This window comes from Nelusetta ayraudi, unplaced genomic scaffold, assembly GCF_046127955.1.
Source record: "Nelusetta ayraudi isolate G7.1 ecotype Tasmania unplaced genomic scaffold, CSIRO-AGI_Nayr_v1 ptg000048l, whole genome shotgun sequence".
In the NCBI taxonomy this organism is placed as follows: Eukaryota; Metazoa; Chordata; class Actinopteri; order Tetraodontiformes; family Monacanthidae; genus Nelusetta; species Nelusetta ayraudi.
In genome coordinates, this window is record NW_027466098.1 from 8,792,501 (window position 1) to 8,810,515 (window position 18,015).

Here is an 18,015-nt window from a genome sequence, read left to right on the forward strand (position 1 = left end):
AAAAGACAGCGTTAGTAAATTCGGAAGTGAGAGCAGGTGTGCAGAGGCACAGTACATTTTCCTTTGAGGTCGAATAAGGAAGAGGAGAGGAGATGGGCTTTTAGCTGGAGTTGAACAAAAGCGCAAGCGGCATCTGTCATTGGCAGTTTATTTTGAACCGCGCACACAGTCACGACCGCACAAGCACAGAAAGGAATGATTGAGAGGCAGGAAAAGAGTCTGAGCAAGGCTGAGATTACCACCAGAGGAAATAGGAAAAAAGTTCAAGTTAAGAAAGTCCTTCACGCCTCAAAGTGGATGGAAAACAAACAGGACAAATTTGCAAGTACAAAAAAATGTGTGAAATGAGGCTCGATAATACGCTGGTAAATATTTGCATTTTGTGAAGATTACATAGGTCAATATCGGTGTTAAGATTGCAACTTTTAACCACAAGGTCTTGTTTTGTATGTTTTTTTGGGGGGGTAGATTTGCGCATCACTTTGATTGAGCAGCCGCAATAAAACCCTCAGCGGCTGCATGACTGATCAGTGTCTGATTAAGAACCACATGTGAAACCTCATTTAAAAAAAAAAAATAAATAAATCCAGTTTCATGTGATCTCAACTGATTTCTCCACTGCACTGAGCCTGGCCAGAGGATCTTGACAGAAAGATACTTTACTTTCCCCTATGAGCAGTACAATTTGTATAATACAGCAAATTAAAAAAAAAAAAGATAAATATCTTCAAGTTAATTCAGTTAATTATATCCAAATTCATTTTTCAGTGAAATTACATTTGCACATGCATCTCCATGCTTAGGTTGGTTGCTTATGTCTGCTGGCTGCCTGCTCTAATGCTGGCAACTTTCTAAAAGTACTCAGTACTTTCCTTTCTGATTACATGTATCTTATTCATTAAACTGCAACGCCATCAGCACTTGAGTGCCTTTGGAACCTCAGGGGTTCGGCAGCCACTTGCTTTGTCTTCTCAATCAATAACTTATTAACTGTGTAATAACGCATGTTTTTATGATTTGCCTCCCGGAGTGCACAGACTTTAAATGTCACCTCACAGTTTTCATTTATATTTAGAGCGGCGAGCCTGCCAAAGTGCCTGCGGTTGTCTATTTTTGCAACATTGTCAATAGTAACAATAATAATCAAATGCAAATTAGGTTTGATGCTCCTGGGCCTCAGAGACAAGCATCCTTTATGTAAGCACTGACAGAGAGTCAGCGGTCATTAGTTTACCAATGTGTCCTTGTTGCTGTAGTGAACCATCCATCCTTCTTTAATAGACGTGCTGGATCGACGCGTCGTCTGTCGCACCGACTGGACCACCCTCATCAGCGGGATGTAAACACTGGACACAAGACGCACAGAACTCAGCCCATTCATCCATTTTCTCCATTTCGTTATATCTCCCATGTTCCTGCTACCCGTAGTACCTCTGATCACCACTGATTCCATCCTGGTTGTTGTCAGGAGAGAAGGACCCCGGGATGCTGCAGGCCTCGTCCGAATCGTCCATGGACGACTTGTCCGAGGCGTCGTACTCCATGGGCTCCTCGGTGTCCGCGCTGGGGCTCAACATATCTGAGGGCCATCGAAAAGAAACAAAATAAAAAAGGCAACAGCCGTTAGGCGTAACTTGACTTAAAAGGAGGCCGTGTGGTTTGAAGTGCCATGCAAAACTGCCCGCTACTGTAGCAAGACACTTACCACAGTTACTCTTGTTTTCTGAGAAAATAAAAACATTAGCGGCGGTAAGTTTCTGTCTTGAGAACATAAACGGTCCCATGTTATTTTGTTACTGCAGTAACCTAATCTTACTGTGGGAACGCACCACCAACCAAAGCGACAAAATAAAAAAAAATGAAGTCAAAACAAGAGAGCTTCCCTCACCTCCAATGGTTTCCCCAAGACAGTCATTAGGAACCTTTAGTGCACAGCGTTTGTGGCAGTTGAACTTGCAGTCTAAAAAGGGCAACGCACAATCAGATTGCATGTAATCTGGTTAGGGAAGCATGAGGTTCATTGCGTCAGGGCTGATGGGCTCACCCTTGCACTGAAGGCCCTGGCGGAACAGGCCGCGGAGGAGCCTCTTGCAGTACTGACACACCGTCGGCCGCGTGTAGGAGTGCACGGCGAACGTGTGAGGCACCTTCACTTTGCTCATCAGGAACTTGTCCAGATGAACCGGTCGCCCCGTGTAAAAGCGCCGCGCATCACTTGAGGTCCGTGGCTGGGAGAGCAGATGAGGATCAAGGACAATTGTGGAAGTTATTACAAAAAAAACATGATTTTCCGTCTTTGTCATCTTTGTTTTAACCAAACTCATAATTAGTGGAATTCTTATATTTGACCGCACAGGAGTAGCAGAAATAAAATGTAACCTTTCAAAGAAGCACTGAATAAAACTACAATCTAAACAAAGCAACAAGGAAGGTCAAGTAATAATAACATAATGGATAACTGCAAATCTGTAACTTGAAAAGGGGCTTTGTTAAATGGAAGAAAGCTGAAAAAATAGGTGGCAATTTTCTTGACAGGTTGAATACCAATTAAAATAATTCATACATTTTAATAGAAAAAGTGAGCAAAAATCAGAGAAAAAGTGTTTCCTATGCAACCAGGCATTTGTCACCGGGTCATAATTTATGTGACTGGTTACATTCAAATATTTGCTTTTAGTTTTCCCGCACAAAACCAGCCAAACACTGACTAAAAAGGGAACCAGAACAACAAACAAATGCACTCAGCAGCGCAAATCTGAGTTTGTGTACCATTTGTGTGTGTGAGCGGATGAGGCTGGTGTCCTCCGCGCAGGTGGAGGCAGTGCCCACGCTGTACACCGAGTCAGTGGTGGACAGACGCAGGGATTGGCTGCTGCTCAGGGAAGTGGTGGACAGGCGCCGTTTCCGGGCTCCGCTGCAGTTGTTTGGGATGCTGAATGCGCAGCGCTTGTGGTAGTTCAGTCCGCATCCTGCAGGGGGCGGCATATGTCAAAAAAAAACCCGAGAACGTCATAAAAGGTGGAGAAGGGAAAGCGCTGGTTCTCTCTGGTCGGTGACTGTTTTCGACCCCTCACCGTCACACTTGAGCCCCTGTCTGACCAGGCCAAACAGCATCTCGCCGCAGTGGTCGCAGAAGGCCGGCGCCCGGTACGAGTGCACGTTGAGCGCATGTGGGCGAATCTGGAAGTCTTCAGACTTTGCCGCCGCTAGGACAGATAACAGAGGAGAGAATGCGGTGACTGTGGGTATCCAGATACAATCTGGCCCGACCTGGTAAAGACCAAAGAACGCTGCCGTGCTGCGTGGATGGAACCAGGATGGAAACCCGTGGCAGTTTCCTCCTTGCAGTTCAATTGAGTTTAAAACAATGAAAGAACAGATAAAGGCGGCAGTAGTAAAATGAGCAGATAAGGGCTCGCATTAAAAAAAAAAAAAAAAAAAAAAAGGTCTGGATGCAGAGTGACAGCAGCAGAGATTGGTTTTACCCATCTACTTCCTGCTCCTCCGACCAGGAAATCCACCTTCCTGTGCACATAGGCTCAGTATCTGAGCGCTCCCAGCTGTCACTATGTGCACACAGTCCAGATGGTTGAACTGAAGTGATTTATCTGACGTTCGTTCCACTAAATCAAAGACATGTCGCAGGACATGGCACCTATTTCGCACAAATTTATAAATTTGCTCAGATAGAGGGAAGGAGCCGACGGAAGAAGAAGAAGGCAGGAGGAGGAGGAGGAGGAGTAGGAGAAGGAGAAGAAGAAGAAGAAGAAGAAGAAAATTGGGGAAATTTGAAGAGAAGAGAAGAGAAGAGAAGAGAAGAGAAGAGAAGAGAAGCTTACCTGAGAGCACCACCTCCACCAGATCTCCCTCCTGGATGTCGCAGGCATTTTTAACCAGCTGAAGGATGTTGTTGGTAGATGTGTCGTGCTTGAACAGGAGGATCTTGTCGTAGATGCCGTAGAAGCCGCACTCAGGGAACTGGAAGACAAGGCACGGAGCAAAACAGAACATCAGAAGTGCGAAAAGGCAGAATTGATACGAGTAACACGAGATATGTTAAATTTACACATGTGTTAATAGAAACAAGCAATAACGTTGATATTTATCTCAGATATCTATCTCTGTTTATGCTTCATTTAAGTGATGGCAAGACAATGACTTTTGATATGCCTTGTTTCTCCCGTAATAGGATTGTGCCATACTATGTAAAACCATATAAGAATAATAAAAGCTACAGTACACAATTATTAAAAAAAACGCTGTTGTTTCATATATCCGACAGTGTTCATCATTATGTGCTCATAACATGCGACAATATTCTCATCTGACTCTTGCAGCTCCCCAGGCACAAGGCTTGAATGAGCAACTTGGCCGATGGCCCAAGCAAGACAAAAGCTTGCAACCCAAACCCGCGTCGGCTCATCGGTCGTAAGCAGACGAGCACACACACGCACACACACACCCCCCCCATGTCGGGGATGTGAGAGATTAGTGTGTCAATCAGAAGTCAGCAGAGCAAAGTAGGCTGCTGTCACAGGGAAACCCTGCCCTCCTGAATAGTTAATAGCACCTGCAGGTCGGCACACACAGACACAGGGACATAATCCTCTGCGTACACACTGCTGCTGTCCACCCCCTGCCGATTGGACGAGAGATTTAAACCAACTAACTGCTAGCTGGCAGGGCTCCGGCTACTTACAGGAAGAGGAACCCTGGTCTACACCTCAGTACGGCACGCAAACACACCTCCCCCTCCTACTCACAATCAGACACACCCCAGTGACAAAACAGAAGGGCGCAACCCCTTTTCCCCTTTCCTGTGTAAACACACACACACAGAGACACACACAGACAAACAGACACACACCTCAGTCTCTCCCTGCGTTTCCCAACAGGCTCTTTGCACGACTGCTTTTGGAAATCCCAGGCCTGCTTTGCTCCTCTGCCAAGACGCAACACGCACAGTGAGTCGGCCACGCCCCAGCAGTGGGCCACCGGCACCCGTCTTCACACTGTCAGCCAGCCAGCCAGCCAGCCAGCCAGACACAAGCAAAACACTGCTACCGGGGGCCTGGGCCGCACCAGGAAATATGACAAAGGCGGAGGAACACTGAGCTCGGCAGTTCACCGGAGGTTTACAGTATCAAGCAGCAGTTGTCCAAACCGTGTAAACCAACCCTCTCCTTTGTCGAGGGCGTAATGTTGGAGAAAACGCAGACGAAGGAGCCAGGGGACCGGGCGACGGACGGCTGCGAGTCGGGGGACGATGCGTCATGCGAAACTTTAATGCTACTTTATTATTTAACGCTATCGTGCCTGAATTCCGACAGTCTCAGTTAGGTTTTTGTTTTTTTTGTTTTTTTCTCTTTAAGCAAATATTATTTTGTAATTTTATTACAGTTTAGCATTACTGTGTCCTTTATTAGATGTTAATTGATGCTAAAACAAAGGACTTACCTTAATTTTGACCAGACTTCTCTGAGTTTTTTGGAAAGTTTTTATTTTTTTCAGCCAACTGTTGACAGAAGTGGCTGTGAAAATGACTGACTATTGGATGGAAGCACATGGAGTCGACTGTGTTGGAACATGTGCAAATGTGCCATGAAAATCCATTCATTTAAAAGAAAATGTAATTACAATGGCAGTCAATAGGTACCTAGTGTGTACAATAAACTGTTAGTGGTGAACCCTTGACGAACCTGAAGACAGGCAGCCGACCATCATAGTGTCTTTCTGTCAAAGTAACTGGACTGAGATCGCGGAAAAGCACAGTTGTCCTGCTACTGAATTCAACTGTGGCCCATTGATCATACTTTTTGCTATTACAGCCACACAGCTAAATTGGAGGGGATGTCATTCTTAGTGATTGACGTCTACTTCGACCTGTCAAACAGCAAAAAAAAACAAAAAAACAATCAGCGTAGAGATCAGAGTGAGGATAATTACTTTATAAAAAAGCAGCGCGGTCACAATGTACCTTTTAACGAGGGCATGCAAAGAGATCGTAAAAGGTGGTAAGTACACAATAAAAATCTTGGTGAACGATGAGCAGCCTCTACATCGCAACTTCCTGATTTCCTGAGTTGCAGATGTTTCGCATCATGCCTTTGATCTTGTTGGCCGTGACCAGCGTCTTGCTCAGCCACTCCCCACTGTACAGCAGTGCTGTGTTACATAACAAGCCATTAAACTGTCTTCAGGCTTATCTACAACAATTATAAACTATATATACCAGATAGCAAACTTTGCTACTGCAATGTATAGATGTCGTTTAACGGATGTTGAAACAACCTCTGTTCCCTTTAAAATTAAACGGCAAAGGATTCTAGAATTTAAAAAAAGTATTTTCTTTTTGATATAATTTTGACAAGCAAAAGGGAAATTTAAAACATCCTTAATTTCCAGTCATTGCTGCGAGTAGTCAACATATACATACATACAGTATATACATACTATGTATTACTATACTATATGTATATATGTGCGTTTATAAATATATATATGTGTGTGTATAAATATATATGTATATATATATATGTGTGTATACATATATATCTGTGTATATATATATATACACATCTATATATATATATACAGTATATATATACACATCTATATATATATATATATATATACAGTATATATATATATAAACAATTACATTCACACATGCACACTAACATATATATATATATATATATACATATATATATATATACATATATATATACATATATATATACATACATATATATATATACATACATATATACATACATACATATATACATACATACATACATATATATATATATATATATATATATATATATATATATATATATATACATATATACATATACATACATAGATGTATATATATATATACATATATACATATATATATATATATATACATATATACATATACATACATAGATGTATACATATACATATACACGTGTACATATATATCTGTATATTTATAAACATATATATATACATATACATATATATACATACATATACATACATACATATATATTGTATACATACATATATATATATATATACATATATATATATATATATATACATACATATATATTGTATACATATATATACACATACATATACATACATATACATGCACTTATACATATACATATACATGTACATTCATACATATACATAAACATATATATGGCTGTCTGGTGAACGTCTAAATAAAAACTCTACTTTTCTGTTGTTTTTGTGCATCACTATGCTGAATAGACAGTTCAGTTCAACCGTGCAAAGACTCTCCGAGTTGCGAGAGGAGGGGGGTGAGGGGATCTAAACTTTCCAGAGAGCAAATCATGTCATAACTACATGCATCAGTACCCGGGATTTAGTCGCTTATAATTACAAACACCCACAAAGCCGGGATCACAGGAGCCTCCCAGACAAACCTCAGCCTGTCATCTGTAAGCCCCGGCGGCGCTCTCGCTCTTCATGCTCGTCTCTTCCCCCGGAGCAACTACAGACTCAGGGCAAGGCTAATTATCATGCATCTCCTCCTGTCCAAGGCACACATACACACACACATACACACACACGGCACAGACGGCAGAGGCTGCTGCTGCTGCTGCCACGTCTCTGCCGACCGCAAGTCTTCACGGCTCCACTGAAAAGCAAAATATCCCAACCCCCCCCGAAACCACAGGAACCTCAGAGAAAATGGGCAGCTTTTCTATTTTATTCTCTCCTTGTTCCAGTATGACTGCAAGCAGCGGTCCAAAGTCCAAGGTTTTCCTTCTTTTTTTCCTGCCCGCGGCCACACGGAGAGAAGCTGCTTTGTTTTCCTTCAGCTTATATAACCTTCTATGCATTTTTGTGTGCGCACAAACATACTGAGGATATAGGACGGTGGTCGGTATTGTCGTTAGGGGAGACAGTGTGCAGACAAAGGCCGGCCGGTGCTATCATGCACACCATGGTGGCGTGCAGTTTGCCTGGAGACAGGGTCGTGTCTCGGGCCATTTTCTTGTGGGTTACCAGGGATCAGATTGCCCCGCGCTGCCTGCACTATTCCTGCAGCTCTTCGGCCCAGTGAAGCCATTATGGGTGAAATGAATTATGGACTAGACTGCAGTCGGCACCACTCACTCACTCACTCAACCACTCCTTCATTGCCTTGTCTAATTAACTTCCCTGCATCATTTTATTCTTTTAAATTGACCTCTATGGGGACAAACAACCTGTGGAGTCAATTATATTCATTTAAGGAAGAAGTGCATGGCTCACCAGCCACTTGACCATTTTTCCAGTGCACAGCATTAATCAAAATACAATCAATATCATCTGATGGACCGAAGGGAGTAAAGAAAGTAAAACCGGCTCCAATAGGTCACCCAGTCCATCCAGCAATTTTTACTACAACATCATTCTGTCAGTCACCAAGAAGACCGACAAAAATGAAAACAGCAAACTTGTAGCCCTATGTAGTCGGACACAAGGAGCGTCTGGCAGGCAGCGGCTCATAAGCCCTGTGGGCAATATAGTATTGTAACATAAAGCAAAGTTCATTTTGTTTTGTTTTTGCAAAAGGAGGGAAAATGCTCACTGTCAATCCCTCCATGAAAGAGCTGAGAGGGCCTAAAATCCATCTGTCCATTTCGCCAGCAATTGATAAAAAAAAAATCAGGCTTTCAACTTTTATTTACAAAGCACTAAATCCCACCTAGAGGCATCTCCAAGCGATACGCAAAGAAAGAAAACCAAATGATGTCTCCGGAGCCGCCGTCAGGAAAAAAAACTCCCCCAGCGACGGCGCAAAGAAAACGAGCGAGAAGACGACGAGTGACATCATTTTGTGTGTGTGTGTGTGTGTGTGTGTGTGTGTGTGTGTGTGTGTGTGTGTGTACACCAAAAACTGAAAAAGCTCCGCATTGTCAGCATGTTTGTTTGATGCCACCGAACAACGCCTTTACCGTCTGACATCTGAGCTCAAGAAACACACACACACACACACTTCCTTGAGCAGGCCACTCCCACCCACCCGCACAAAGGCGGTTATTCCATTCGCTGAAGCGCAAAAGAGAAAGATGAACTGTAAACATCAACAGAGTGACCTCATTCATCTTTTTCTCCCCCTATGTAGCCGGCGATGTGTCACCAAAGCGCCGACAAACATGAACGACAAGCCAGCGCCGGGGGTCGGGGGGTGGGGTCCAGTTGCTTCGGCTTCGTGTCAACCTTGAGGGCTCGTCGAGCCGCTGCAGCGACTAAATATAGCAGCCTTCTAAGTGAAAAGATGCCGCATGTGTGAGTGCGTGCGGAACACAAAGACTTTTATCTCTGCTGCTCCGCTGAGAGAGAGAGCGAGAGAGCGCGAGAGAGAGAGAGAGAGAGAGGGAGAGACTCTTGCTTCTGCTTTTCGGCGTCGCCATCACTTCCCCTCCAGCTGCTCGGCATGAGACACCTCTCGGGCGCTGAGCCGCACGACAAAAAACAAACGCAGGCACTCAGGCAGTTTACGGGCCTGCAGCCACTCCGGGTTTGGCCAGATGCTGTTTTTTGGTTGTGTTTGTCCTCACACCCATAAAAAGAGGCCCGATACTGTGTGAATTAAACTACCCTGGTGAACTAAATCCCCCCCCCCCAGAAATGAGAAAAGTCCTTCCTACGCTTCTTTGGCTCAAATGGTGCAATCTAAAACAAGCTAGTTGCGGAAGTGAGCCCTCTGTGATGTCACACGGGGCGCAGATACCTCTCCCAGCTTAGCGACGACACTCCCCAGTCAGCAGTTTTCTTCTGTACTCACAGTTGATTTCTTTTCTGCGTTTTTCAGCGTGGAAGGCACAACCAAGCAAGGCTGATTTGGAAGAACGCTACAAACAGAGGGCTAAATTCGGTTATATTTAACGGTCAAATGTGCAAAATTTAAAAGACAAGATCTAAAGCATATGGTACAGTATGAAACTTGAATTAAATTTCGCTGATTGAAATGTAATGAACGAGATGCCCGGACACCTCAGCTCTCCAACCAGCTGTGCTTGTGGGATTTTTCTTGGTTTTTTTGCTGACGTCATCGCTTCGTGATTTTTGCTCCACATGCAGGGAAACTCCGCCAGTCTGGACAAAAGTCAAAGCAAGGAAGGACTTTGCTTGATTACCTTGAGCCAGATGGCCAATGTTTTTACAGTATAAGTACGACTGTGTTCCCTTATTGTTATGGGTCTTATTGAGTATCAGTCATTCATACAAGCTGCTGCTTTAACAACACAGGAAACTGTGCCCCCGAGCTGTGAAGGTGTGAACATGCGCATGCAAACAGTGTAAAACACAGTGGGGAGTTCATTACTACAACTGTTTTTGTTAATATTCAGCAAACGTTGCGCTAAGGTTATTAAAGACGAAGGGGTTTTATTATCATTCTGGTGAGACTGTTGAATTATTCGACGAGTGCAAGTGATGGCAGCGCGCAGAAAAACAAATAAAATTAGATGAAAAAAACAGAGCAAAAGCAGCTTGAGACGTCAGCATGAAGGCTGTGAAACAAAACTAATCTCTGCCAGTAAAGATTTTTCTTTTGGCCTGCTTGAGTTATAAAAGTGCACAGAGACGACTTCTATCCCAAAACCATAACGGTCCTTAATGGCTGGCTGTGGAAAAATAAATAATCCTGACAAATAGGAATAACAACTGACGGTGTGAACTTACAGCTTGTGAGCATTTGTTGTGAAATATCTTTGTTTGCTTATTGTTTTTGTATTAGTCCCACATGGGATCATTATGTGTTTTATATTCATGCTCAGCATGGATCTGCTTTCCACTGTGCTTACATCAAGAAGAAAAAGACCAATAAATTCATCGATCCGTCTGCGTTCCTTTCTGCTTTTTTTTTTTCCCCATCCCCTTCACCGACCATGTACGGTGAAGCTATGCCCGAAACCCTTCATCAGAACCAGACCGCTTCCACTTAGCTCCGAAGCTGTTGCCTTATTTTCTCTAAAAGTGCAGAGAAGCACAAATAGGGGGGCTGCCTGACATATTACAGAGCGACGGGAACCTGCGTTTGTGTTTACACAGGCCACATAGCCTTACAGAAACATTCGGGTTCTGCAAAGGAGCCAATCGCATGGACTGCATCTGTGAATCGACACGGACCAAAAAAAAAAAAAACGCAATTTGAGTCTGAACAAGTGTAAACAGTGTGACCTCTGCAGCCTTACATGGTTTGTCTACCCCGACGCAGAAAAGCACCTGTTCCTGCAGAGAAAGACTCACCATGGTCTCTGAGAGAGCGGCTACGCATCAAAAATGGACATTATTTGGTTGTCGTGTGGCTTTCCTCATCTTTTCTTGTGTCTCTCTAATTTTATCTAATGACATGACAGATCTGTTGCATTTTTTGTATTTTGTATTGTATAAGGTACGTTACTAGGGCTATCAAATTATACATTTTTTTCAATCACGATTAAGCTCTGAATTTTTGTAGTTAATCGGGATTAATCGCATTTTGATTTGCATGTTTAAAATTCAGTTATTTTTCCTTTTTATGTCCATATGTATGTAAAGCAATTTTTACTGGAGTTTCTTTATTGGGAAAGAAATGAATATGGCCAGACTGGTCATTTGGGAACCAAGAAGCGGCGGCTCGCGGGCCGCCTGTTGAGGACACGTGGTGTTGGTGGTTGCTAAAACCCTCGCCACAGTGTGAATCAAATTAAATAAACACAGCTAATGTTAGCAGCTAACATAGCACTGCCGCTTGAGGACCTGACGACGGATGAATGCGTGGGACAGGCTTGCAATTAAAGAAATTAGCGCATTAGGCCTATCATTTAATCTCATTGCGATTAACACGTAAGCAGCCCTATGAGTTTCACATCATTAGTGGAGAAAATTCCCCTAATAGAAATCCAGGTGAAACCACAACAACACCCTCTCGCAGATGGGCACACAGGCCACACTCACCCTTGAGAATCAAGATAAAAATCTGTTTTGCGTTGTCGCAGAAACGTCACACAAAAACGAACCAACCCCGCCCTCCCCTGCCGTCTTTGCGAAACACCCCAGGCACGAGACTCGGGAAGAGAAGCTCTCGGAAAGTGACAAAATACCTAATGAGAAGTCGCCACGGAAACGGGTGTGTAAAGACGTCAGCGATCTGCTCTCATTAGCTCTCGACAACAACTTGCAGAGGCACAGGAATGTTTCCCTTTGTGCCAACAACGTCGGTGAGGGAAGGAGGGAAAAAAAAAACATGCGTTAGCGGCCCGTTTCTATTTTTAAAACTGGCCGTAAAGCCTTGAAGAAATGGGCCAGATGACATAAGTCACGGCCATCTGTGCCCTTCCTGTGCACTCGGTCACCTGCGGAGTGTCTAAGGTGGAGGATGTGCTTTAAAAAGGGGGAAAAAAAAGTTATTACAGCAATTAATTCAAGCATTAAATCCTCGGCTGACAGCTCGCTGTGTGCCAGCAGGACGAGGTCATTAGGGAGAGGCGTGACGCCAGCGAAGCGGTAGGCTTGGCAGACACACACACACACACAAAAGAAGAGTGCCAATCGACGCAGTGTGTGTGCACACAAGGAAGGACTTGAAAAAGCAGACCGACGTCATGCATTTTTCTCACGGTCCCGGTGACGTCACGAGCCCCAAACTAACGTGGTGTTGTCTTCTATTCCTTTCTTTCTTTTCTATTCTTGTCTCGGGCTGCGTCCAAGTTTGTCTCGCCGCCGTGGACTGGAAACAAACACGCTCAGTGTTGTAGAACCAAGTCCGGACACATGGAGTGAGAGTGCACTGTGAGAGTGAGAGTGATCAGAGAGGGAGAGACCCTCAACCGCAGCGCCTCCACCACCACAACGAGTCATCTGAGGGCCTCGCGAAAAATTCCAGTTTGAGCGAGCGCAACGGAACGCAAACTCTGGAGGCTCCGGTGTGGCAGCGATTGATTTTGTCACCCGTCTGAAGGAAAGTTTGTGGTGTAACCATTAACCTGGTCCGAACGGTTAGTCACAGTGGGAGAGTAAGACCGGTGGCTAAATGTCACCTGGGCCCGTCCTGGTTAATGTTACGGGTAAGGGAAGGTCGGCCAAGTGTAAGCGCGCGTGCGCGTGGTCCTGGTTTACACACGCATAACAAGATTAAAGTTCCTGACATGCTAGTTTTTGCATTCCGGAGATAACTGTGTGAAACCTGTGAGACAAGAGGGCTGTTGCAAATCTTTATCACACACAAACACCCACACACAGGTTAATTAAACATTCTGCTATTCATTTAAAAGCTTGACATTTTCTGCCGTTCTTGCTGATGTCAGACGACATCGCTCAAAGGCGACTGAAACTCCAAAATTCCACAGCTGCCCACTTTTGCTTTTGTGCCAGCTTGTTTACTGTAGTCCTCGCAGACGTGGAGGTCCAGATAATCCATCACTGGAGGTGGGCGGTGCGTCGAGATGCCGATTGAACAAGGCGATAAATGCGAAGGTATGTCGGGGTTGTTGTCTCGACAACCGGTCCCGCTGACTCAACCGTCTTCCTTCATCCCGCTTCATCGCCCGCGTGATAGTTTGAACATCCAAAGAATTTTCCGACTTAGCTGTCAGACATGTAAGGTCCTCAATGTTGTAAAAAAAAAAAAAAAAAAAAAAAAGGACCTTAAAGGAAATTTTCCCTAATTGCGTTTTTGTATTAAAGTGAATGGGCGCATGCCTTAAAGGGACTTTGTATACATAGATGAGATGTATGTATTGTGCCAATTCCACCGCTAGCCGATCGGAGCCGATTTCAACCCAGGTCCCTTACCGGGTTGTTTGACGCATTTCAGCGCGGCTCGGTGAGCCTTCTCCACTGCCACCAAATGCAGATTAATAGCGGGACTACATTACGTTTTTTTTGCCAGTGGAAAAGGGGCTTATGAGTTTAGTTGTGAGAGAGCCTCTCCGTGTAGTCATGGAGGCAAATGAAGGAAGAAAAAAGAAAAAAAAAAACGCAGATGCGTGTTGTTTTGTTCTCCGAGGTTGAATGCGCCGGCATTCATTTGAAGCCCATGAGCTCATGTTGCAGCGTGATAATGCCCCCGCACCGCGTTTCATAGATCCAAAAACAATTCCTGGAAGCGGAAAAGCCCGCTGAGCACGATCGGACCGATGCGCGCTACCGTTTGTTCCAGTTTCTGCCAATAACCTGCAGCATCACACGGTCACTGAGGAGGGAGTTACCTAACGCTAACACTGCAACGACCCCCAATGAGCAGGCCGTCCCAGCCGTTGGCGCTACGGACTGTTTCTGTGGTAAAATCAGGTCGCTTTTACCACAGAAACAGGGCGTGAAATCATCGTATTGGCCGAGCAGACTACCACTCCCGGAAAAGAGCAGGACTTGACTGTAGAGGACAAATGTGCGTTTTAGGGCTAAAAAGGCATTCATGTGAAACAAAGGGAGAAATAGAACACACAGGAGGGGCAGCCTTTGCGGTTACTGACTGCAACGTTGAATTTTTATAACCTGAAAAAATCTTCCTCTTTTTTTCAAAAACTGCATGTTTTTGCATTGCATGTGACAGATAAAGTTGTTTTTTTTTTTTTATTAAAAAAAATGTATATAGACTATTATTTGTAGCATTAATACATCAAAATACATCAAAAATCAGTATTCAAGTTCAAACAGGCTGAACTTGAGCATGAAGAATAGTAAATAAAAACGACAAAAGTGGCGCAATGCTAACTTTGTGTGTGTGTGTGTGTGTGTGTGTGTGTGTGTGTGTGTGTGTGTGTGTGTGTGTGAGAGAAAGGGACAAAGCTCCCCATTCTGCTCCAAGCGTGAAGGAGGGCAGGGAGGTAAGATGAGAGGCGGCACCAGACAGAGGAGTCTTGGGACAAAGTGAGGCACACACTGCTGCTCCGAAGCAGGCTCCTCCTCTCCCCCCTCCCGCTCCTCCGTCTTTCCTTGCCTCAGTTTTGAATGGGTAACCTGATAGGAGCCTTGGACCGAGTCCATCCTCGGCGACGACCAGGTGAGCTGCAGGCAGCTGGGAGGGTGGGCGTCTCGAAACTACCGTAAAGGCAAACTTTTTGTATTTTAACAACCGAATCCAAATATGTCCTTTGTAGTGTTTAAATTGTTTCAACATCAAGTTTTCTGGTTGCAGGTGGAATTTATTAGCTCCTGAAGCGAGACACGAAATCACAACCAATCAATCAGAGTCCGAATTCATATTTCTCCCGCCAGACTTTGGGTGGAAACCTTGTGATCCTGATGCAAATGTTGCTGACTGAGGCAGAAACGTACACACACAGTCTTAAGATAAGGCGACCGGCCTCATCTTAAGAAAGTTACAGCTTGGCAGTGCCAAGCTTGTAACTGTGCTTGGTACCTGTCCGCCCGCAAGCCAACTCATGGAATGGACTTGGCCACAGCCAAGAATTCCCATCAGTCAGCCCCTCATGCATCACATCTGGCGGGAAAACAAAAGCTAATCAGAATAAAAGCGGGAACAATTATTTATTTTATTTGTGTTTTTTTTTCTTGACGGGGTGACTGTAGGAGTCGCCGTAAAGCCAAACCACATGCTGGCAGACTTTTCCAATTTACACTTTCTCCATGGCCTGACACACACACACACACACACACACACACACACACACACACACACACACACACACACACACACACACACACACACACACACACACACACACACACACACACACACACACACACACACACACACAATGGCCACATTACTGCCCTCTGAGTCATCCCCCGTCCTCCTCACCCCCAGGCCTCCTTTCCCAAACTCAGCCCCCTCATCTCTTTAATTAGATCCTCACCACTGGAAGAATGGAGCAGCAGAACCCCCCCCCACCACCCGAGGCTGAGAACTGACAATCACGTGGTTTCATTTGTTTGCAATCCCCCCCCCCCCCGAGTAAAATTTAGAATAAGAAACATCCGGATTTTTGCCCCGAATACCTTCTTCTCCGTCACGATGTCTCAGTACTTGGGGCACACGACTATGCCTGCAACCAGATCCAACAGGGTGATTACACTGGCTGCCGTACCTGCGGCGATGACGCGCGCGCATCATCGCCGCAGGGTGAAAGTGACCACCGGAGGCATTTCTGTCATGCTCGGCGAATGACGAGCGCCTCGAACATTTACGGCTGTGACACCGGGTGAAGCGTGTTTATTTACACTTTGCGTCAGGGAGTGCGCCAGTGCGACCTTTGTACACTTTTCTGCGGAGTTCCCTCCGTCGCCCTGGAGCGTTTTTAAAGCGCGTAGAAAACGACTGTTGGCTTCAGAACATCCAAAAAAAACGTGGGGTGAAGAAGAAAACTCGGAGCTCGGAGGTTGTGTCGGCCCCAGAGCGACAGCCAGACGCCCCCGTTTGGGGGAGGAGTCAGCGGGGTGGGATGGTTTATTTGCGTGACGACACCTCTGCGAGTGACTCAAGTTGGGCTCGCCAAGGAACACACAACTCCAGAAACCGCGACATAAATCTGCAGCCGCGGTTCATCGTGCACCCTGGCCAACACAAAGCAGAGCCGTAAGTGACATAACGCCGGCCTGGGATGATCCGTCTCGTTTGCTCCCTGCACTTCACAGAGTGCGTAATTGAATGCAGTGTCCCACCGAGGAAAGTTATGCAAAAGCCGCAGTCTCGCCCTCGCCGCTCTCAAAGGGCCCTGTGTTGTGCCGTTAGTCTGATATAATCAGTCTCTTACCAGCTGGTACAAAGTCTCCGCATGGTTATTTCTTACAGAAGGGCTCTTTGGCCCTCAATAGGATTACAGCGGCAGAAAAACATTTTAACCAGCGCTAATCGCCGGATTATACCCGGTCGCCTTCGCAAAGGCCGAGGGTGCGGAGGAGAAAGGTTGAGCTCCCGTCCGCGATCGATCCTTCCTGTACATAACTTCACAACATGGTGCAAGTGGCAGTCGCCTCAAGACAAAGGCGAACCCTTGGGGAAGCCGGTCATGACAGCAAGCTTAGATCATGTTTATGCCTCCTGTCAGTTTGGTCTTTGTTTGACGTTAAATGATCACAATAGCCGATGTCTGTGTCGCATTAAACATCATTCACATACATCAAACTAGATGATTTTTTTATTTTTTTTTTTTTTACAGGGGTTGGTGTGGAAAGTCCCCTCTCTGAAGCCATTGAGGCTCTGGGAAGAACAGACGAGGAGCTGGAAGCAGTTGTGCACTGCGATCGTTTGCGTTGTTCCAAAGAGCAGAGATACAGAGAGGGGACGGTTCTCGCTCCGACACTTTGTCGTTTTATTCCGGAATGCAAATCCCTTCCACATGGCAAGAACGGCATCTGTCATTACTCCAATCTTTGTGTGGCATTGGATCAAATGAGTTCCCGAGATGGTGAAAAGTGGGATTTTGAGTACGAGACCTTCACCTTTGACTCTTTTCAACCCAGAAGTCCGGTGAGCCGCAGTGCAAATCAAGGCCACAAGGCTTCCCAGACATAACTTTAACAAAACACTTTTTTATCAGTTATTCAACCTGCCGTCAGGTTCCGTCTGATGGACATCCCAGACACGGGCCTCTGGACAGCGGAGTGTTATTCAAAATAGTCAAATGTCCCCGTGTGAACTGAGCCTCGGCTCCTGCAGGGCAGCAGGCACCGTCAGTCATGCAAAACTGTTCCGCTAGCATGCAAATGGAGCGCACACACACACACACACACACACACACACACACACACACACACACACACACACACACACACACACACACACACACACACACACACACACACACACACACAGAGCGAGACAAAGTTAGCATTGCGCCACTTTTGTCGTTTGTTTTTTTTACTATTCTTCACTTTTAAGTTCAACCTGATTGAACTTGAACACTTACTTTTGATGTATTTTGATGCATTCATGCTGTAAATGCTATAAAAAAAAAAAGTCTGCATACATTAAGAGCTTTATTTCTCACACGCAATGCAAAAACATGCAGTGAAAATTTTTTTTCCAGGTCATCAATAGTACAATGT

At 45.0% G+C, this 18,015-nt stretch overlaps 1 protein-coding gene across 2 annotated transcripts in view; it reads right to left on the reverse strand.

Moving 5' to 3' along the window:
- prkd2 (protein kinase D2) overlaps nucleotides 1-18,015 on the reverse strand; it is a 36,699-nt gene that overhangs the window by 9,347 nt on the left and 9,337 nt on the right. The window contains exons 3-10 of one of the 2 annotated variants that reach the window (XM_076036118.1): nucleotides 3,840-3,978; nucleotides 3,075-3,206; nucleotides 2,770-2,969; nucleotides 2,045-2,228; nucleotides 1,889-1,960; nucleotides 1,706-1,723; nucleotides 1,432-1,579; nucleotides 1,235-1,346 (exon numbers count right to left, since the gene is read on the reverse strand). In XM_076036118.1, the coding sequence (XP_075892233.1) occupies nucleotides 1,235-1,346; nucleotides 1,432-1,579; nucleotides 1,706-1,723; nucleotides 1,889-1,960; nucleotides 2,045-2,228; nucleotides 2,770-2,969; nucleotides 3,075-3,206; nucleotides 3,840-3,978 (1,005 nt within the window). The remainder of the gene's footprint in view (nucleotides 1-1,234; nucleotides 1,347-1,431; nucleotides 1,580-1,705; nucleotides 1,724-1,888; nucleotides 1,961-2,044; nucleotides 2,229-2,769; nucleotides 2,970-3,074; nucleotides 3,207-3,839; nucleotides 3,979-18,015) is intronic. The other variant, XM_076036119.1, reaches the window with a different exon arrangement.